Raw genomic sequence first — 23,160 nt, forward strand, 5'->3', positions numbered from 1 at the left:
GCAAAACATATCAGAAAGAATACAGGGAAAATAGGGTCTCATTCTATCCAATGCCCACCATGCATGAAAACTATTCAAAAAATATACAAAGTTGATTTTCATCTTCACAACTGAATAGGATTAGAGGCATTTGCCTCATAAGCTCTACCATTAGCACTAGGGCAGTGAAAGGCCTCATGGATGTGGGATTCCACATGAGACATGCAGGTCTCAAAATTATTCATATGATCCTTAAGCTGTTGCTGATTTCGCTGGAGGGTGGCTTGACGATCAATGATGCATCACTGGTTGTGGAAGATAACATCAAGAAAACCAACTAGGTTTGCATGGTCCTCATTCTGTGTTTGGGCTAGCCGGTCTACCAAATGTTGGAGGAGGTGGATTTGCGCCTCTAAGGAGTCAAAGGTTGTCAAAATGACTCGCCTAGGCGAGTCCCTAAGAGGGGCTACCAACTCCCCACAACTCTCATGAATCCCTTGACCTTGATTACCTCCTCCGCGCCTAGGGTGTCTTCTCTGGTGTTGCATAATGAAGGAGCCAAAACCTGCATTCGATACTTCCACAACTTCCTCCCTTGTTGAAATGCGGGAGCACCTCTTGCCTACCACTGAAAGGCCCTGTGGTCTATTGTTCTATTCACCAATGTGTCGAGGCCCATGGGGTTTGGGAACAGGTGCCCCCCCTTTGAAACCGAGATACGCTTAGGCCTCTGAGAGACCAGTTCTGTAACTACACTTTCTAACCATAAAATTCCTTTAACCAGGAGAAAACTCATTGACCGGGGAGCTAGGATATCTAACCCTAAATGTTGGTGTGAGCAAGAGGATAGTCTACCCAGGACTCCAGAGACAACATGAAAAGAGAATATGCAGCATAGAGAAAACCACAACAGGAAAATAGGAGTGTTATAAGTCACCTACGATAGCCAGGGCAATGAGAGGTCACTCCAGCGCGAAAATGACAATGCCATTGGCTCCCACCGAACCTTCCATGGATGAAGGCAAGCCTCAAGCCATAATTCCCTCACCGTCCCTATCCTCACTTGTTGCACACTAGGATCCCACAAAATAGGAACCCCTTGAAACCTTGGAGCTCTCATAATGCTAAACGTAGCTAGGTTTGAGAACCAACACTGCCCCCCTTGAAGGACAGCAGAGTAGAAGCCGAGGATACTTGCCTTATGGCGGACCCTGGTATCCTGAACTGGCAATTTCATTTCCGTTCTTGCCACCTTAGCTACCTCTCTAGTTCCCCTATTGTTTATAATAACCTCTGCATTGAGAACATTCTCTAGGCTCATTCCCAAGGCCCATTTACTCACCTTCTTGCTCATCTTGTGTTGCGTGTGTAGGGATTAATGCCCCTTGTCTTGCTCTCAGCCTCGATACTCAGCCCCAACGGGGAATTATTTTATTTTTTAATCTAGAAAGAGTATTTATATTTTATAAATTCGCACCTGGCTTGCGGCAAATAGATCAAGAATTACATATCAATTTCTTCAAAATTTCTATCATTTTTTTCTTATCAGAGAGAAATGCTAAACTTTCCTAAGGAGCATATTGCAAAGTGACAAAAATGGGGTTTTTGTAGGTCTATACCTTACATAATTGTCCCAACGATACACAACATTTACAAAACATAAAACTATTGATTGATAATAAAGTCCTTAATGACTATGAATCTAATCTAATGAGTTGACCTGCATTGAGTTAATTTTTTTTTGAGTTAGTAGACTCCGTTAAGGGATCATTGATGGTCTAATTTGGCCATTGATGCACAATCCTCCTGTTTTTAATTTGCATCCATCATTAGCGAACTTGTTTGCTTCTTTGTTATGGTCCCATAATACATGAAACTATGTTATTGATGGAATCTCTTTTACCATTTTTCGTGTTCTGTTCATGATATTTTCTAGATATTTTTCCTTTGCCATTAAACCTTTATCTAAATGCTGCAAAATGAGCGAGTCTCCTAAGATTGTGAACTCTTTCACTTGCTTTTCTTTGACAATAAAAAACCCTCATAAAAACCATAAATCTATACTCGATTATTTGTCATATAACTAAGTTTCCATGAGCATATAAACACTTTATCATTCTTAGAACCATAAAAAAAAACCCTCCCACTTTTGCAATATCTTTAAAATTATACATATAAATTATCATAAAATAAATAAAATTAAAATTATAATATGAATTATTATAAAATAAACCAAATTCAGCCCCTTCCACTACTGCAATTTCTTTAAAATTATACATATAAATTATCATAAATAAATCAAATTAAAATTATAATATGAAATATCATAAAATAAACCAAATTACTATAGCCAAAGTAAACTTCATAATAAAAAACTTTTAACTTCTCTTATAATTGCACACATTTGAAAATAAAATTAAAGAAATATAACTGAATTATATATTGATTTCAATGGCGAAAGTCAACACGGTATCCATAGCCGTAGAAGCGGAAGGAATACGGCATATGCGAAACCGCTCTCCCGTTTGAAATTTGAATTTAAACTGGAAACGGCTTTCAAATGAAATGACGCGAAATTATATTGAAATTCAGACAAATTAAATGAATGCGTTATACTCAGAGAAGTCAATACTGTTTGAGGTCCATTGCTTTGCCTCTGCTTCTACCATTCAGATTGAGCATTTTGTTTATTTATTCATGGATGCCCCTTCATTTCTTTTCCTTTACCCTCTCTGCTTATCCAGAACAACATAGCTGCTGTCGCTAATCGATCCCACGACTTCGTGTTCCACCCAATACAAAGGTTATAGATAAACCAAAGGTTTTTAGCCTGAAACATCCGGTTCACTCCCCCAGTATTTGACGAAGGTGAGAAGCAGCAGTAGCCGATGGGCAAGATGAACGTAACGAAAAAGAGCAGAACGCCTCTGAAAGCGAGGACGCAGTCCCCTGCGCGTGTTCTTCTCTTGAATAATAACGATGACGAGTTCGAACGGGCTCAAGCCCGCGCGGTCCGAGCCGCAGCCAACAGAAAGAAGTCTCTGCTTGGAAATGATGGAAACGGTGGCGCAGGAGGCATCGGCAGATCCATTTCTTCCCAATTACGGGACGAGGATCTCCTTGACAAAGATCAGATCTTAGACCTCCTACAGAACTGCATCAAGTTAGCCAGCGAAAATGTAACCCCAATACCTTATTAGTTTATCTTACTTGGCATAGTTGTTTACTTGTACAGCATTTATTTTATTTTATTTTGTCAAATGATGTAAAACCATGAAGCAAAGCCTTTTAGCAACTGATGTTTACAACAAATGGTAAAAAAGAAACTTCCGTCTTTACAAGCTCATCTGACAAGCATTCCAGTTGAAGCCCTAAATAAATAACTCCTGTGTGGGAAGAATGCCATCTTTATGTTCCCTCACAATAGTCTATTTATTCTTTTCAGAAAATTAATCAGCGGAATACCTGGGAGCTCAGCCTGATTGACCACCTTAGTGATATTATCAAAGTGGATGATGACGACACAGAGACCAATTTCCAAAAGGTTGGATTTTATTTCGTCTTCAAAGAGGCGACGGTTTATGTGGTCCTTTTTTGTGCCTGTTTGTTCTTTGGTTGGATGTAATTCTGTTAAGTAAATGGCGGGTCGTGAATTTGGCAGGCAAGTTGCACATTGGAAGCCGGTGTAAAGATTTACTCACTGAGAGTGGATTCAGTGCACACAGAAGCATACAAGGTCCTCGGAGGAATCAATCGTACAGGGACAGTAGATCAAAATGATAATGGTTTGCCATCTTCTATGTTATAAATCTTCTTTACTATCCCTCATTCAAATATGTGGCGTGCAAGATTATATCGTGTGGTCGTGCTTATAACATGCTTTATTTTTTAGAATACATAAACTTTCATGAATAATGCTTAATATGCTTTGTTAAGTTGTGATCTGGCAATAGACTGGTGTGAGTTCACGACAATTAGCTTAGGTTCTATTCTTAGCATTCTTGTATAGGCTTTACATGAGAATTCCCAAAGCTAAACGTCCCAGGAGTTTTGACTTCACTTTGTGGAAGATTTGGATTATCATTTTTCGAAAGAAAAGACATATGTAGACAGACTTTTGTTTCTATCTTCAATACAAATTTAAATTGACAGATTAGATCTGGTTCAACAGGCTTCTAAGATCTGGGTGGGCCAAGTTAGGCTCTTTTTCTCCTTACTATGTGTCTCTTCGAGGTACTCCAGTCTGTTTTTATTTTTCATTGATGGACACATTCCTAAAATTATCTGCTACCAGAAATGAGAAATGCTGAGAAGGTATATTATGTGAAATGGAAATTCTCAGGTATTTTTCATCTTTGTTCATATTCATTTACATCAAAATCATAAATGTTCACTGTCTAGTTCAAACTTCAAACATGATAAATTAGGTCACTTACAGACTAAGTTATTGATTCCATCTGCTCAATTGACATCATGGGGTGAAAGAGTTGGAGTCACGACCTTGACCAGGATCAGTAATAGAACTAGAAAGACTTAGAGCCTTTAGCAGATCTTATAAATTCATTTGCAACACCTCCCAATGCAACACATCATCACCATTATCTCGAGAATTGTCATGATTCCACCTTGCAGTGCAAAGAAGTCCAAAATCTGAAAGGAGTTAAGTCTAAGGTAATCCAACCTCCAGCTTCCAAGTGCAAGTTTGATGTACACAAAAGAAGTTCTAGAGTCCAAGCTCCAACTTCCAGGTCTGAAGCCAACTCATAGCACAAATGTGTGATGCATTTTAAAATTTATAACAATCAAGTTTTGGGGTAATAAATCAACCTCCTTTTTCTTCTTTACTTATAAATTATTTTTTTACATTTTATTATAGATAATATTATTTTTAAATTTGTTTTAAACTTTCCCCTTTTTTGTTGGTTAATTGAAACATGTTTTTCTTGACAAGTGCAAGTTGTTTCTTGAGAAATGCATTTCCAATCCACAAATACGAAATGCTATTATAGCCCCCCCCCAAAAAAAAAAGAACATTTGACATGTTTTTCATGCATATAAATGGTACCTCAAAGTGTTGTTTATGGTCTTAGGGCTAAAGATCATAGCTGTGGCCCATTTCCCTCCTCAAATGCTCTTGTTCAACATAGTTGAAATAACATGCAAACATATTTGAAGATTTTACTATGCCGTAAGGCATTTTTTTACTGTGACGCTTATGACCATGATGGGATGTTTGTTGAATGCTTGGACTTTGATGGGCATGGGAAGTCATCAATATCTTTTGTATTGTCTATCGTCATAACATCAGATTATCTTACAAATGACATATGCAACAACTTAGAAGTTTGAAATGTTGGCCATCCATCTTGCTTGAATGGTTTGTTTGATATAGCAAATGTGTGTTTGAATGATATTACAGAAGAGTGTCATTGGTTTGGTTTGACACTTGAGTGTTTTTTGGTTAAATGATGGTCAAGAGTTCCATTCTTTTGCAATGGAGTGAAGAGGTATCTTGGCTTCTTGTTAGTGCTTTCTTAACATATATTTAGAAACAAGATAATATATTAATAACATAATAAAGGCATATGCTTTTGGAACCTTTACCATTCATAGAGGTTATACTCATCTTTTGTTTTACAAAATTTTGCATATATTTTGCACCATATGTGGAATTCTTTTACATCATTATATAACTATAAGTGGCACTTGAGATTGCCATGATTTCTTTAAGGGGAATTACCCATGATTGTAGACATTATAACACAAAATGGCCACGAGTTCGGGTTATGATCTTGTACATCAAAACACTAAGGTATTAATGATCCCTTCTCAAACGAACCTCTTGGGATTTTTCTAGAAGCTTACAAAAGGCATTGACTATCATTGCTTGACTTGGAGAAGATACGATTAGATAATTTTGTTAATATCCAACAAGATGACCATGAATAGGTCAAAGGGACTGTTAAGTACAATAGTGTGGAATAGAAAGAGGGAGCGCAAAGGTTGCTATAATAGAATTTCTAGTAGGACTTGCATATTAGTGTAGGGGAAAGAGGGCATCCTTTCTTAATCCCATTGGTACTCTTGATGAAGTTTGAAACTCCATTAGCTGTGCAAAGTTTGCAAAGTATGGATTCATAGAGGTGTGTGATATCTGTGATGAGAACCTTTGAGATGCCAGTGTCTCTGAGTCTCTGAAATAGGGCCTCCCTAGCGACTGAGTTGAATGCCTTTCAAAAGTAAATGAAGCAACATAAGGATTTTGAAGATCAATGTTTAGCCTCCTCAATGTTGGCCTAGAGTGTGAAAACATGATTAATAGTTTGGTGCTATGGTCTAAATCCTGTGTGTCCTCTAGGTTGAAGGTGTCCCCTCTTTAGCTCCTCATAGCTGTGGTCCATCGATAATGGATCAAATCATTTATTGCTATTGATTTGTGAATCAAGTGATTGATTTGGTGGGACGATGTTTGCAGGAAGCTCAGGCAAATGATATGGGTGAATAGATCGATGATGTAAATGTTTATTTTTTGGGTAGCATCGGATGTGCTCTAGCCCAAAATTTTGTGGAGGGGCTACAACACATGAGATCTCCAAGACCTAGAAATCGTTTGGTGAAGTTCCCCCCTGATTGTATTTTATTAAAATAATTAATATTTTTAATGGGATTCCTAAGTCTAAACTTAGGAAAATTAAAATATTAATGAAAATATGGATGAGAAGCTTCTAAGAGACGAGGATCAATTCTAATTTAATCTTAGTCGTTGATTAGAGATTAGATCACGACAGTTGATTTCTCAATAGGAAAAGTATAAAGGAAGGCTTGGGGTCAGTTGGAGAACACACACAGAGAGAGCAACACTTGAGCTAGATCGAAATTCTGGGCGTGGTTTGCTGAGAATTTCAGAGTGAGCTTCTAGTGCAGAGAGGGGCAGTTTGGCAGAGGGACTTTCGTCCAAGGCCGAGAATACATAGCAGAGAGGCAGAGCAACACCAGGGAGAGACAACGCAACTCCAGAAGGGCAACGCAGAGGCTAGAGGAGCTGACGCAGTCACTTAGATGTAGCGCTGGGGTTTCTTTGAGGCAGATCGGGCATCAATTCAACAAATCGATTTTTGAGCCGGGAAGGCTCACTGGGAGGGCGACGCAGCTCCTATAGGAGGTGACACAGTTCCAACGCAGAGCTGGGAGTAGCGATCGCTGCACAATACTAGGGACAACGTAGTCACTTGTGGGGTTTGTTCATCTAGTTGCTGGATTCGTCAAAATATCTGTCTCCGGATAGAGGTACTTCTACCCATAGTTTTAAAAACCGTTCCGGTCCAACCGGTTACCGGCCTAACCGGCCGGTTGGGAGGCTCACTGGTCAGAACCGGTGAAAAAACCTGGTTAGAAGCCCCATTTGCCCGGAAAATTGACCTAACCGGTAAAAACCGGCCGGTTTAGGTCAAAACCGGCCGGTTTATTGCTAACCGGCCGGTTTATGGACAGGCCGCCGGTCAAGCAAAAAAGCGCACGGTTTTTTGGAACTGAGGGCGGTTTAGGGGTTTTGGGGGTGAGGGAAAGGGATTTTCCCTCCAAAAACACCCTCACACTTGCTATAAGACACCCCTCTCACTCTCATTTGTCTCACACAACTGATTTGGAGTGTTTGTGAGTTTGTTTGTGAGCTTGGAGAGTGTGGAGTTTTTGCTGAAGTAGTCATCTTGGAGTTGGAGTTGGAGCTATTTTGGAGATAGTGTGTAGCTGTCAGTGGAGTTGCCATCATCAAGAGGAGGCTAAGGGAGCTACTTTGCATTTCCAGGTAAGGATTTGCACTTGATAATTCCTCATTTGGGTCTGCTGTCCATGAATTATTTTTTTTGTGCTATAAACTTCTCACTTCAATGATCTATCATCTATGCTAAGCCTATGAACTCTCTAGCTCTATGCTATCAAATTTTGTAGCTTGCATGTGCATTTTTTTTCCTACATTTATCATTGGTTTTCCATGTTCCTTAGCTGCAATTTTTTTTTTAAATGGCAGATTTATTTGCAAATTGTTATTATTTCAAGCAAACATGGCTCCAAAAGGAAAGGACAGTGCATGGGCTCATTGTGATGTAGTTGAGGGAAAAATGATATGCAAATTATGCCATAAATCTATTGGAGGTGGGGGTATTCTTAGGTTGAAACAACACTTGGCTGGGGTAAGAGGCCAAGTAAAGCCATGTGATGCACCAAATGCACTGTTAGGTCCTATTAGGGCAGAATACATTGCCAAGCTTGAAAAATTTTATGAGGATAAGGCTAGGGAGAAGGCCATCCAAGATGAAATTGCAAGGAAGAGGGAATTATTAGAAGCCATGAAAGAGAGTGGGTATGATGATTATGAGATTCAAGACTCCACTTCTATCCCTTCCACCAATGACCCCTTTCACTATGTTCATCCTTCTGTTGGAGTTGGCCAACCATCAAAAGGACCAAAGAGACCAAACATCCAAAGTTATTTCTCATCTTCTGCCACCATTGCTTCTTCTAAATCTAATCCCACTTCCTCCCAGCCAAGTTCTCAACCCACTTTGGATCAGCATTGGAAAAAACAATGCAAAGAAACTTCTCACCAATACATTGCTATATGGTGGTATGATTCAGATATCCCATTTAATGCTGCTCGCTCACCTTATTACCAAGCTATGTGGGACTCTGTTATAGCTGCAGGAAAGGGCTTCAAAGGCCCTAGTATGCATGACTTGAGGGGAGCTCTTTTGCAAAAAGAGATATCTTCCATTGATGAGTATTTGACTGAGTTTAGAGAGTCATGGGTCAAAACAGGTTGTTCCATTATGTCAGATGGATGGACCGATGGAAAGAACCGCACTATCATTAATTTCCTTGTTTCTTGCCCTCAAGGAACCATGTTTTTGAAATCAGTTGATGCATCTGATAGGGTAAAGGATGCAAGCCTTCTATTTGAGCTTTTGGATAACATTATTCAGGAAGTTGGGGAGCAGCATGTTGTGCAGGTCATCACTGATAATGCCTCAAACTATGTTCTTGCTGGAAAGATGCTTGAGGCCAAATATAATACCATATTTTGGACTCCATGTGCTGCACATTGCATAGACCTCATGCTTGAGGATATAGGCAAGGTGGAGTGGGTAAAAAACACTGTAGAGCATGCCAAGTGCATTACAAAATACATTTACAACCACTCATGGGTATTGAGCCTAATGAGGAAACACACTGGAGGCAAAGAGCTTGTTAGGCCTGCAATTACGAGATTTGCAACTCACTTCCTCACGTTGCAATGTCTCAATGGTCAACATAGAAACTTGCAGAAAATGTTTTCCTCTGATGAATGGTCTGAATCTCGGTGGGCTCGTAGACCAGATGGAAAAGACACCAAAAAGAAAGTGTTAGACACTTATTTTTGGAAAAGGTCTGTAGAGCTTGTGAAAATTACCGAGCCCCTTGTTAAGGTGCTAAGGTTGGTGGATGGGGAAAGATTGGCCATGGGCTACATTTATGAAGCTATGGATCAGGCAAAGGAGCAGATACGGGCAGCTTACAATGACAGGTTAGCTAAATATGGCCGTATATGGGAGATCATTGATAACAGATGGAACAATCAACTCCATCGTCCTATACATGCAGCCGGGTATTTTTTGAACCCAAGGTATCACTATAAAAATCGGCTAGGAGATCAGCATGATGGGGAGGTCAGAGCTGGATTGATTGATTGCTTGGAGCGCATGGTCCCTAACCATGTAGACCAGTTGGATATACATAGACAGCTTACTATTTTCAATCAAGCAAGTGGTACTTTTGGCAAAAACTTGGCAAAGATGGCAAGAGATGTGGACCAACCAGGTAAGCAATTCCAATTTCCATTTTGTTTTTCATTTCAAGTTAAAATTGTTTACGTTCTTTACAATTCAAATTATAAACTAAGTTACTAATTATTGTCTTTTTCTTTGCAGCACATTGGTGGGAGTCATTTGGTGGCCAGTGTCCTCAATTGCAAAGGTTTGCAATTAGAGTCCTCAGTCAAACTTGCAGTGCTTCAGGTTGTGAGCGCAATTGGTCTGTTTTTGAGTGCATACACACGAAGAAGAGAAACCGTTTGGAACAAAAACGGTTAAATGATCTTGTTTTTGTGCAATACAACCTTCGACTGAGGAGGAACCAAATGATGAGCAAGTCACCTGATCTAGATCCCATTGTGTTGGACGATATTGATCCAACATCAGAATGGGTGGAGGAGACTGAAGATCCTGTGTTTGAGGCTGATTTTGATATCGACATGGCTTTAGCGGAGGATGAGGCAGATTATGTGGCGGCATCAGAACCAGGATCAGTAGCGGCATCAAGGAAAGGCAAGGAACCAATGGAAGGCACTAGTCGTGCAGGTCGACAAACTCGTGCTTCCACTAGGTCCACTTCTATTGTCATTGGTGGCATTGATACTGATGTTGCAGATGAGGCAGAGGCATCCTCAGACTCTGAACCAGATGATGTCTATGTAGCTCCTGATGATGATCCTGTGTCTAGTAGTGGTGATGATCTTGATGATTGATCATGTGTACACTGTAGACTTGTAGTAGGCCAATGGCCTCATAGCTTGCAGCATTGTTTTTGGACTTTATAGGCCATTTAGAGCCTCATTTCTTATGTATTTTGCTATTTTGTCGATGATATGTATTGCACTCGGTGCCATTTTGATATATTCACCTTTGCATGGTATATAAATGAGCAAACTTTGCATATTTTGTCTCTATTGGCTTGGAATCATGGTTTTACATCTTAAAAATAGTTTTGTTTCATTAAAAATTAATTATTTAATGTATTTTTTAAAAACCGGTTCGTTTAGACCAAACCAGTCCCGGTTAGACCGGTTCCGGTCGGTAAACCGGTTAGCTAGGTGGACCGGTTCGGTCACCGGTTCCGGTTTTAAAAACACTGCTTCTACCGGGTTTATTCTCTGTTGGGTGAGCCGTATTTGGCACCCTAGTTGTATTAAAAAATCTGCTTAATAATAAAACCCTCATATTTGCTGCACCGATTTTCACGCATTGGGTTTTTCGGGGACGTTTAGTCCAAAAATAAGTGTGTCCTTTGTGTGGTTGTCTCATTTATTTTTCAGTACTTGATCTGTATAGTGGTGTAGGCTGCAATGTATTTGCATTATTATTTTCTGAATATTTTTGAAAATAACTTGTTAAAATGAAGAACACAAGTAGGATTCAGAATTTTTTACAGTAAACAAGTAGAGTTGGTGTACCATATTTGAAAAACTTGGCTTGCGTGCTCAAAGAAAATATTTTATTTGTTGAGGGTATCTCTTCCTGACCTAGGAGTTAGCTTTGAGGTCTAAAACATTGTAGGGAGTTTTCCTACACATTATGCCTTGACATTAACCTTGTGAGAGTGGAAACAACTTGAGGGATAACACCTTCAAAACTCATTCCACTTTAAAGAGGCATATTCAAAGATGTTATCTCTTAAAAGCCTTGTTAAGCTTATAGCTAGTAGGTATATTAATCACCTTCTTCCACATAAATCCTCCTTACATGCCCCCTCATCTACTTTTCCTTATGAAAGAGATGGCCTTTCCCTCATAAAGGGACATGTTTGCCATGCAAAATGCTTTTCACTTAGACAAGGTGTTGGTCTTACCTTAGCTAGCTAGAAGATAAGATTATGGGGGCGTGCTTCATGTGATGGGTGGGATGCATGGTGAAAGCTTAACCCTTTGTTCTATCTTAGATTATTTTGATTGATTGACATTTGGAGAGTTTACTATAGGTGGTTGCTTGCTCATGGGATATGTGCTAGAGGAACCACACTTCTTGTGGAGCTAGTTATATTACGTGGTGGTTGACATCTACATAGGTGCATGTTGAGGAGGATGGGTGCTTGGCATAAAAGGTTGAGCTATCTGGTGGAAGAGTGCTAGGCATGAGGAGTAAGGGTGCCTTAGCCCTTCTGGATTTAGGACCACATGCTACGCATGTGGAGGTAAAGTGTTAGGCTTGAGGCTGTCTTGCTTGGAGGGCACTCCACTAGCGGTTGCTTGTGGAACCAATTACACACATGGAAGGGTGTTGAGCTTGGGGTCCTGTCTTGGAGATTGTGGATCCTTGTGATGAGGAGTGCTTGACATATGGAGGCTTAGATTGGAGAGTGCTTCACTTGGGAATTGGTGCTCAACCATCTAAGGATGTGTACTCTCTTGGTAGAGGAGTGCTATACTTGTGGACCTAGTCTAGTGACTTAGAATAGGTTGTTATGGCCTTAGAGCACTTATATATTGTTGGCCTATCTCCTCCTTTGTCATAAAAAACTATTCAAGTATTTACTTTTAATCTTGATGTATTGGTTTTGGAGTCTTTGTGCTTGTGTGATACAAGAGTTGGAATACATAGGGTTTGTGTGAAGTACCCCTAGAGAAGATTTTAGTGCTAGGATTTTCTTGAAGTCTTGCTGTAAGCTAGACCTAGGGTTTGTGGGATGAAGCCCTAGAGCAAGAATTGTAGCACTTGGATGCTAGTGGAGTGATGCATACTTGGTGAATCTCCTTGATAGCTTGTGGGGTGCAAGTGAGAGATCTAAGGGTGGACTAGTTGGTGTTGATGCTAGCTTCTCGTGGAGCCTTTAGTGTGTCTGGATAATTGGTGGGATGCCTAGCCATCCTTCATATTGTTGGTTAGGGTCTATTGTTGACAATTGATGCCCTACCTAGTGTTTGGGAGCAAATTGTAGGGTCCTTGCTTGGGATGAGCTGAAGGGATTTGTTGTACTTGCTTTGTATGATATAAGGTGTTGAGATTTATTTTCGTTCGTGTAATGGACGAAGTGTACTATATCTGCCATAAATTTATATGTTGTAGATTGAAAATCAAAGTTTTTATACTTATGTTTAATGGTTAGTTTCATGTCCGTTTAATATGGCGATTTGTTGGTATAGCCGGGCTGAAATGTCATGTGTTTTAGCATGCCTAGATGAAGCTAAGAAACATAATTAGGATTGTTATGAACCTGCTATCAGAAAAGTAATTTCAAGCCTGTGTGTTGGTTGAGATTGTGCTCTAAGGCATGTGTATTTATCTGTCCTTCAATTATATTTTCAATGCCTAACTTCTTGAACTTGCCTAGTGAAAAAGTTGAATAGAGTTGAAGTATTTGTTGTTGCAACAAATATTTCAAATTTAGCCACAAGGATGAAAGTTCTATGAGATAGATTTGGGGAACATCAAGTAAACGAGGTGAAATTTTTGAAATGTTTAAAAGTGCAAATTTAGAAATACCTACAGAATTTCCTCTGACAACTTAGGGTGTGTGCTTGGATTAGTAGAGAGTGAAGATATGACAACATATCCATCAAGAGAAGCATATTTATAAGCTTTGTTTCTTAAAGAGCCCTTTATCTTCCATATGTTTTTGATATGAGACAAGGGGCAATTGTTCCCTTTTTAGGAATTTCTGGGCACCATTAAACTCTTTTTAGATACATTGGCAAAGAGTTGTTGTCCCTGTTCATTAATGTGGCACTCATTAGGGGCCCTTTAGGGTGTACTAGATGTATCACATCTTTTTTCTAGTGATTATTTGAAGTGCTAGTATAAAGTGCCCTCTTTGATAATGTGTCTTCAAGATAAAACCATAGATCTATCACATACTATGCTTTGACTTGGCTCGTTTGATCACCCTTGGGTTGATTACGTTCCAAGGGATTGGATATGGTTCTTGCTTTTCATGGAGCCTATTAACGCTCAAACTAGCAGGGATCCTGGGAGGGGGGGATCCTATGGAGCAGCTACTAGGTCAAGGGCAGGAACACATCGATAGCCCACTGTCACCTCAGCTAAGGCTCCCTGCTCTTTACAAGCTTTCACCGATAGGAGGAGACCCAATGTAAGGGGAATCACTAGATGAATGGATCAATAAGAGGATAAGGAGTGATTCTTAAGGCATATTCACAAGAGAGACTCAATTATATGGCTTTCTTGCTCAGGAAGCAAGGTGATATGCTCTTTAGGAAGGGCTAAGAAGATTCCTGAGGCTAGGGTTTGTGAGTATATCTTGTAAAGATGATTCCTAGGCCGGAAAATCCTTATGGAGAATTGTCCTTTATGTGATCTTTGTGAAATTAGAGTTATAAAGTTGCGGGACCACAAAAGACCAACTGGGCCCAGAACTAGGTCAAGGATATGGAGTTGATCAACTGAGGAGGCACTTGACCTAATTAGAGAAGAGAAGAGGATCAAAGGACACATTTTATTTTAAGGATTAAATGCAATGATCCAAATGAGGACACTAGCCAAGGGAAACCTAGGGCAAGAAATGGTCCTTGAGCTAGGGCTTGCTATATCTTGGGATCCCCTGTCAAAATTGCTTCAAATTTGGAGGGCCTCTAGAGGAAACCCTAGCGCAGTTATGGACCAAAAATCGAGGTGTTTTGATGGCTACAATGAGATTTATTCGATGCCCTAGGTGACCTATGGTGGCTAGGCCTAGAAAGAGAGAGAGGAGGCAAGAAAGATAAGCGTTTAGGTGACCACCAGTGGATGGATTAGTACCTTGCCTTTGGGAGAGATGGAGTCAAGATGAACTTGTGATTTGGAGAGACTATACCCAATCAAGGAGACCTCTAGACAACTTCGCATGGCAATTAGGGCATGAGAGTAGCTGCCAAAAGATTTTATACTTCAATATGCAATAATTGATGACTTATCAAGGTATTTTCAACAAAGATAACCTCTAGGAACATTCATCCATTCATACATGACACATGCAATGATGCAACGCTTCAAAAGACCAAAATTTCCACAATTTCGCATAGAATAGTAGTAAATTTCAGACCTATATAGTGAAAATCCTAGCAACATTCATGTGACAAAGTAAATAACAAGAATAAACATGAAAAATATCACTTACATGTACAAATGAGTATATCCAATCATCAAATTATGCCAATAATGAAGCTCCAAGACCAAGAAGATAGAATCCAAACATCAAAATTCTTTCCATGAAACCAAACTCGTCCTCCAAAAGGGAATGCGAAATTCTCACAAGAGCTAATAACCCAATCCAAGTGACAATGAGAGAAATGAATCACCTCTCATTTATTTATACCATCTCTAATGAGTTCGATTTGCCTAATTGGCCTACCCCTTGTTGTGATGCATATTCTAACTTAGTGCCATTGAATGTTTTTGGTATATGTGGACAATAATATGATTTCTACCTTTCTTTCTAAGTTAGTTATGTTTTTTCACCTAGCTACTCTATCAGCCCATCCCATACGTTTATTTTGCACTGCACATTCTCCTAGTTGTGTAATCTATTTCTCAACTCAAATCTAAGATCGATCAAAAAAACAATGAAGGAATCCATTCAAAATCCATTCAAATTGCCTACTGTTGTTTAAACTAGAACATTAGCACCGTCTAGAAAAATTATCATTAAAATCTTTGTGGTTATGCCTCTTAATATAGGTTTTAACACCAAGGAAGAAACTGAACTCTACTGATGTTGAATCAACCTACATTTTATTGCGTTACATGGACAATTGTGGGTGAAGGGATCCGTGTTCATACTTATTTCAATTGGCTGATAACTTAAGCAACGTAAGTATACTTTTGGAATGAAGGAGAGAACAAACACAAAAGGAATGTATCGAAGGCATCAAACGTGTTGCCTCATTAATTATTGATACTTATTGTTTTAGTCAATATACTAAATTGGTGTTTGCTTTGTGAGAGGTGGTTTCATCTGGACTTCGTTTGTTGGCAGGTGAGGTGTCTCCTGTGCTTGTCTGCTGAGCAGTAGTATTTAGCCAATACATTTCATTCCCTTTCCTTGAGATCTTTGCATATATTGTCTTCAGTTCTGTTCTCCCCTGTTCCATTTTTTTATCAATTATTCTTTGACTTATATGTTCTAGGTGTGGTTTTCCAGGTGCTTAAGAGTGAGTGAGTAAGTAAATTTATCAATGTCCAACTGATGACCACAAAAGTAGGTCAATGGAACTGAAGAAGAGTACAGTCAGTATGACTACAATGTGGGAGTGCAAGTGCATCTCCTTAAAAAAATGCTAAAAATAACATATAGAGAGAAAGAAACCAGTGGTAGTGCTGCAACAACACGTATATAAGAGACTGTTGTATAATACAAAATACTCAATAGTCTGCAGCACAATGGCCTGCTAAAAAGGAATGAGTTAGTGAGATGGTAAGGTCTGGCATTGGCGCTGGAGATGTCAGGGGCTCCTACATCTAATTACTTGTGGAAAGGGAGGTGAAGCTGGGTACAGGTTCGTTGTCTAAGTCCCCTGGGCTCAGCAGTGGATCTGATCATATGATCCCGGGGGAACGTATGAGCGAAGGATACTCCTAGCATTCAAGGTCGGAAAGAAGAAACTTTGAATAGGTCTTTGGGCATTCCTATGGGACTGAGAGGTAGCCGGATGTGTCAAGGGTTCCCTGCTCTGGAGCTGTTTGGAGAGTAAATTTGCTGTTTTTTTTAAATGTTGGTAATAGTTGTTGAAGTGGTAATAGTACTAGTAGCTAGAATAAAGACATTGCTTCTTTGATACCATGTAATAGATCCCAATTGAAAACTTCAATTAAAGTGATAATAAAACTACCGATGTATATCTCAGTTTAGAACTTGAAAAAAAGATGTGGTTCAAGCATGCTAGACAAGAGAAGATAATCAGCTTCAATCATTCTCTGTACCACTCTCTGGCACATTAAACATGCAGATCCCTAGGCTAGCGTCAAATTGCTTAAAATGTGTTTTTTGAGATATCTAAAAGAAGAGGCCAATAACATTTTATTTCAAAATGGCTTTACGAATAATATCATCTAGGATTAATTGCATTGGTGTGACTTTGACATATCTTGTAGTTTATATCAGAATAACTTGCCAGTAAATTATGAGCTGGTATCTCGGGCATCCATCCACTGAGTCACTGACTCAATACTTAATAATGATTTCCAGGAAATGGTGAAGAGGGTGAAAATGGATTGACAGATCAAGATCAAAGTGATGGGAAGAAGAATTTCCAAAAGGTCTGTCAAAAACTGTTAATACCTAGAAATTCTTGAAGGGGCAGAAAATTATACATGACATGATCTTTTTGCAATCTATTTTGCAGATATCAGATCCCTCGAGTACTTTGGAACCTTCTTTTGAGTCATTGAATGTAAAGAAGTTTGATGGTAATATTTTAATTTCTTAGCACGGAGGGATGGGTAATTCTATTTCCTTCATAATATTAGGATTTTGAAACTTTTATGTGGAAATCTTGTCATATTTAATGCTTACGTTGCATTAGCTTTTATTCTCTACAGTTGCTTTTACGGTAGATCCTCTGTATCATCAAACCTCTGCACAATTTGACGAGGGAGGGGCCAAGGGTCTTCTTCTCAACACCCTTGGTGTTTACAATGATTGCCGGATAGTGTTTGACTCCTGGGACATTCCAGGGAAAAGTATGAAATCTGGATTTACACAAAACAAAGAGAGTTTTGAGACAATTAACATCTCTTTCATAAAAGGTATTGCCTGCACTGCTACCTGCCCAGCAGTGCTGCCAAAAGATTGGTTTTTACTTTTCTTATCCCAATTTTGTAAATGGCACCTGACCTTTTTTGTGATGCAGATTGTATTGAGCAAATGGTGATGGATTTACAAACTAAAAGGGAGATCTCACCAACACTAAAGGAAATTCTAAGATTGTTTGATGATCCTTACCGGAATTCAGCTGAGGCCATTCTCACAATGCAAAATGAAGATGAGACACTTGATTCTTCTCTTGATAACCAAGAAAGCCTTGATGAAGAAGTTGGAATGGATGAAGCTTTTGATGTAAGCCCTCAGGACTTTGAATGCAATGACAATGGTGGAGTTCTGAAGGATGATGGCTTGAATAGCCTGGACTCTGTTTCTGGTGGTGCTGTTACTTCAGAGTGGCCTGACAATGAGGTTTGTGTGTCATTTATAATAATAGAAATTAAGTCACCACTTCTGTTTTTAGTATTTATATCTGGATAGTAATTTTGATATCGTGTCTGATTTCATAATACCTTATTGAAATCGTGTTTTATTTTCAGGAGATGGGTTATGGTGAATTAGAGTTGGAGTACAATAAAGATTTATTAAGTGAAAAAACAATTGATTATTTGTTTTTAGGGATGGGGGTGTCATCCAGATCAAATGCTTGGGCTGGTCCTGATCATTGGAAGTATCGGAGAGTTAAAGGTGGATGTCTTAAGTCCTTATGGATCTTTCTTGCTGCAACCATCATTTAATTTAATCAGGTTCTCTGAATAGGAATCTCTGATGGTTGGTGCATGCGATATTATGCAGATGTACAACACAGTTCAGATGTTGGGAATGAAGCATCTTCAAATGACAATAAACTAAAGAGAAGAAAAAGGGAACCATTTTCAATTGATTTTTTGAATCGTCCTGACACTGAGACTGGTTCTGCCTTTGCTCCACCCAAAAATCAGCGGTCATTGTTATTGCCTCAGAGTAGCTCCTCCGGGAAAACTACTCTTCCAGAAGACTGTCACTACCAACCAGAGGGGCTTGTAAAGCTGTTCTTACTGCCTTCTGTTATGGTAAACACATTTTCCTTGGAGTACTACTGCTGAACTTTAGTCTTGTATATTGCACTTACGATTGAGCATACCATTATGCTATGTTGCAGTGAATCAGTGAATTTCAAAGAATGGGAATGGGGATATGGGAGGACCTGGGGATGAGTTTCTGCAATGGGAGAGGGGAGGGCAAAATCTCAGGTGCTGTTGTAGGGGATGAAACCAATAAAATATTAAACAAAGCAAAACTAGAAAAAATATTGATTACCTCATTCATATAAAAAATGTGGACTTGGTGATGCAGCGATCTTAAGGGTGCTTGCTTACAGTTGTTCCAAATCTGTATATTTGAAACAGCAGGGGGTGGCCAGCATGTAGAATAAGGCCTAAAAGTTAGTTGAAATTTGTTAGTTTTTAGTTTATGCTAGAGCCTTATTTTTCATTTATTTTCCCCATAAAAGGGGACCTTTTTTTCATCCTCGCATTCTATGCTACATAACTATGATACAAATTTCTGTTTTCACTATTAATGAACCCACATTTATGTTCTACATTCATCTTATTATGTTTTGTGTTTGCAGTGTATTGGGAGGCATGGAAGAAAAGTATCTGGTAAGTGTCGTCTTTTTATATTTTTATTTTCTGATTAGTTTTGGGCATTATCTGCTTTTTTGATGCTACCTCTGATGGAAATCTTACAGTACTATTATAATTTAATTAATCAGAGTCTTGAGATTATACTGAGAACTACTTTATCCTCTTTGTTTCAGACGATTCTATTGAAAATAGCAACAGTTTTGAACCATCAGGTACGTGGGGCAATAAGGATGGGTTTGAGCCTAACTGGGATGATGCACAAGGTGATATTGAGGAGGAATTTTCAAATGAGAAAATGGTTGCTCAACCTCGAAAGGTTTGATTTTGCAATTGGGTTACTTTTATAAATTGCTTCTTTGAGTTTCTGACATCTATTTGCTGTCAGTGACTTTTAATATCTTTCAAGGTTTACTTTCAAATTTCTACCATACATCCTTTATAAAAGTTGAAGCAATTTCAAGGCAGAGAAGTCTCAGAAATATAATTTTTTTGAGAGAAAAGTAAGGAATGAGATTGTGAATGAAACAAAATGGGTCACATCCAATCCTGCTTAATGTTTAATTTTGAATTCTGGGATAGTAATATCATATCATTATGTTGCCCTTGTCTATTATCAGATCCTGACTTTTGTTGCTGGTGGAATTATTTTTATTTTTGTTGGATGATAGTTTGTTTTTTCTTCATTGTTTCCATTCCACAGTCATAAACATATTTTGGTCTCATAAAATGCTTAGGTGGTCAGAGGAAATGAATGGGAATACAGTCTTTTTAATTTTACTCTTACAGATTGTTTGCAGGAAAACTGCTTCTGGTTTTCTCAGTGCGCTTTGTGGCCTCATTGAAAATTGAACCTTAATTATAGGGTCATTGATTCCAACTTTCCCATATGTACTCCAGCACTCCAGTTGATCTGTAGCTTGGATGAGAAGTGAAAATTTCCCTTTGTCATTGGGTATTTACCTTTGTGTGGACTCCGAATGTGTATCTGGTGTTGCTAGCACTACAGAATAACAGTTCATCTCTGACATGCTATGCATCTTATACTGTGTCAAACCTCTCTTTACTTTTTAGCTCATTCCTTGTTTTTATCCTTTAGAAAAATGGCTATATAGGTCTGGTTATTCCTATTACAATACTCTCACTTGAATCTTTGCTATTCACATTCCTCCTTCAGTTCAGCATCATATAATAAAGAAGCTTGCCAACACATTTAAATGACATTGCATGTAGAATGGTTGCTCTCTTATACTGGACAATATTTATGAGGCACTTCACATGTTCAAACATTTATTGCCCTTGTTGCTTCATAGAGGCAGGTATGTCATATTTGTCCTGGAGATCTACTTTAATCTTTCTAGCAAGCATTGCCAACATCCTCTTACTACATGATTGCTTGTCATGTCACAAAAGTCTTCTCCAATAATCTGTTGTAACAATTTTGCATTTAACAGCATTTCTCATGATATCCTTGATATTTTTTGATGTATATAAGCTTGGTTGAAGCCACCGAAGTTCTACGCCAAGGCCACCTCATTATTGAAGACTGGAATTTGTTGAGTGATGCTTTCTTCGATGGTTACCATAAATGTACAAATGATTTCATGTTGGTGGACGTTATTTTGTCTTCGACTTTCTTCCTAGATGAGAAGACATGTTCCTTTTATAAAATGTGATTTATTGTCATTGAATCAAGTGGCAAGATTTTTCCCTTCCTTTCCTGGTTACTAGGAAAGTGTTTGCTTTGAACACTACTTCTCTCATCCTTGGACTAGAAAACCTCTTCTTGCTGTATGGTATTGTATGTGAACTTCTATGTTCACCTTTGTTTTCTGGTCTCAATGTCTTGTATGTCTCTGCTACATTATGCATTTTATCCTTTGCTGCGCAAATAACCTGCAGCCATCTGTTATCTCTTTGATTGTAATTTCTATTTCTTTCTACTCTGCTCTCATTCATTGCCATATTGATATGTGTATAGTAAAGAATTTACTGCTAAGTTGCATGATATGGGGAAACAGGTGTGTATTTTTGGTTCGAGTTTTATTTTTGCTAAGGCCACGATAGAGGAGTCCAACAAGCAATATCACTAACATGAAGGTACATAAAGGGCTTAGCGTTCTTCATTAACTACCAATTCCATACCTTCATATGTGATAGAATGTAATGAAAATAATCCGGAAATTCTGAAAACTGTTAAGTCTGCTGATTTTTGAATAAGATATGAAATTCTACTTTCTGCATATGAAGACCGATGAGGTTGGAATTACTCTCAAAACATCCTGAGACTATTAATGGTAGTGTTAAAAATGTCAGTACAAGTGAAAACTTCTTTTACTTCAAGAATTTAACATCACCATTAATTAACAACATTTTGATGCAAATTGAGAGTGAAACCCTTTTTAAAGAAAAAAATTGGTTTTAGAGGTTTCTAGATGTCACGTTAATTCATAATTAACCTCTGATTAGGTAATATAACAAAAAATGTGTTTCCCAACAATTAAATCAAAGCAAAATTAGACAAATTTCATTCGGAAAAGCATTGTACAGACATTGAAATGCGTTACAGTTTGTATGAAAGTTTGAAACACATTTACGACATGTGAAATGCATTTCATAGAAACTGAAACATGTTTCAGTCAAGTTTCAGAGTTTCAATATGGAAACAGCAATTTTTTTAAAAGTTTCAAAGGTCAGAATTCTGAAGAGGGTCATTAATACATACTCCATTCCGACCATGTCCACTGGTTTCACCTTATACTGCTGTCTGGCTTCGTATATGAACTGCATGTTACTTTTATCTCTTGGTTGCACTATCTTGTATGTCTCTTATGTTTTTTGTGCTCTGCTGCCGTAAGTAGCCGACAACAAGCTGTTATTGCTTCAGTTATAATTTAATGGTCTTTCTACTCCTTTCATTCATTATCCTGTTGATGTATGTCTAGTGAAGACTTCTATCCGTCTAAATACAACACTTTGGCAATATTCTAGTAAAGATCATTTATAAATTTTGTGTCCAGTTAAATTTTTTCTCCCTAAATTTCAGACTTTGGGGATATTTCAGTGAAAATCATTCATTAATTTTCCAAGGCATCCTGTATTCTGCATTCAACTTCTCTTTTGGACTGGTTCATGCACAGTACGATCAAATGATGTGCCCCTAGCATTGGTAAATTACCATCGAAGATTCTTAGTTTGTGTGGAAAGCTATTAGCCTGTTTGTCTATGATGCATTCATTTATGGTAATCCTACACGCCTATAATTAATAATCATCGTTATTGAAGCTGTCTAATCTGCACCATTTTACCCCCCACCGGTTCTGGACTGGTTTATAAACTAGGTAGGTTGGCTTATTCTATCCTTAACCAGCTGATTTTGAATATTTCCCGGCTTGCTCCAATATGAACCAACCCTTATCTGATCCTCTTCTGTCTAGTTCTTCAACCTGATTTTCTGGCCAGTATTCCAGTCCCTGTCTGATCCTTGCCTGGTTCCGGTTCTGATAACATTGCTAATAATATTATCTAGAATACCTATGGTTATACTTCTAATACAGTGTTGCAATTGACCATACAGGATGGACTATCCTCACATGTATATCGTAACCATGTAAGATGATACAGGCATGCAAGTTCAAAGCTGTCATAAAATCTCAAATAAATGAGTGTCTGAGAGTCTCAGACACATGTTTATTTCTATGCTAATTATTCTAGCATGAAATTCAATCGATTCTATATAAACAACTATCATGCTAGGATCAAGGTGCCCAACCTATAATGATCACATATTTCGTGTCCATTTTGATAGTGTCAGATGGAGTCATGCTATCAACAGGCACCTGTTGCTCTGGTATGAGATTTTAGAACCCAAGAGAAGAACAGCAATCAAAAATCAAGAGAGCAGCTTCAGATGAGAAAAATCAGCTTTGAAGGAAGAAATGTAATGAAAATGGAAAATTTCTGCTGAAATGGCACATATGATTTGAAGTGTGAA

The 23,160-nt window shown here is 38.5% G+C and overlaps 2 protein-coding genes across 2 annotated transcripts in view; both read left to right on the plus strand.

Moving 5' to 3' along the window:
• Positions 1-2,601: 2,601 nt before the first annotated feature.
• The window catches only part of LOC149168859 (condensin complex subunit 2-like), a 95,538-nt gene continuing 74,979 nt past the window's right edge, over positions 2,602-23,160 (plus strand). Inside the window, exons 1-11 of the mRNA XM_089428450.1 lie at positions 2,602-3,158; positions 3,425-3,523; positions 3,641-3,764; positions 16,966-17,036; positions 17,123-17,186; positions 17,319-17,525; positions 17,630-17,952; positions 18,081-18,228; positions 18,337-18,593; positions 19,154-19,184; positions 19,343-19,485. Of these exons, the coding sequence (XP_089284576.1) occupies positions 2,868-3,158; positions 3,425-3,523; positions 3,641-3,764; positions 16,966-17,036; positions 17,123-17,186; positions 17,319-17,525; positions 17,630-17,952; positions 18,081-18,228; positions 18,337-18,593; positions 19,154-19,184; positions 19,343-19,485 (1,758 nt within the window). The 5' untranslated portion in view covers positions 2,602-2,867. The remainder of the gene's footprint in view (positions 3,159-3,424; positions 3,524-3,640; positions 3,765-16,965; positions 17,037-17,122; positions 17,187-17,318; positions 17,526-17,629; positions 17,953-18,080; positions 18,229-18,336; positions 18,594-19,153; positions 19,185-19,342; positions 19,486-23,160) is intronic.
• LOC149168860 (uncharacterized) lies at positions 7,534-15,939 on the plus strand. Its single transcript, XM_089428053.1, has 3 exons — positions 7,534-9,831; positions 9,942-10,216; positions 15,922-15,939. Exons 1-3 carry the CDS (start codon positions 7,908-7,910, stop codon positions 15,937-15,939), a joined length of 2,217 nt encoding a protein of 738 aa, XP_089284179.1. The 5' UTR covers positions 7,534-7,907.

The sequence above is a fragment of the Pinus tabuliformis genome, chromosome 4_2 (assembly GCF_031772625.1).
Source record: "Pinus tabuliformis cultivar Carrire ecotype Pingquan chromosome 4_2, CPIR1, whole genome shotgun sequence".
Taxonomy (NCBI): Eukaryota; Viridiplantae; Streptophyta; class Pinopsida; order Pinales; family Pinaceae; genus Pinus; species Pinus tabuliformis.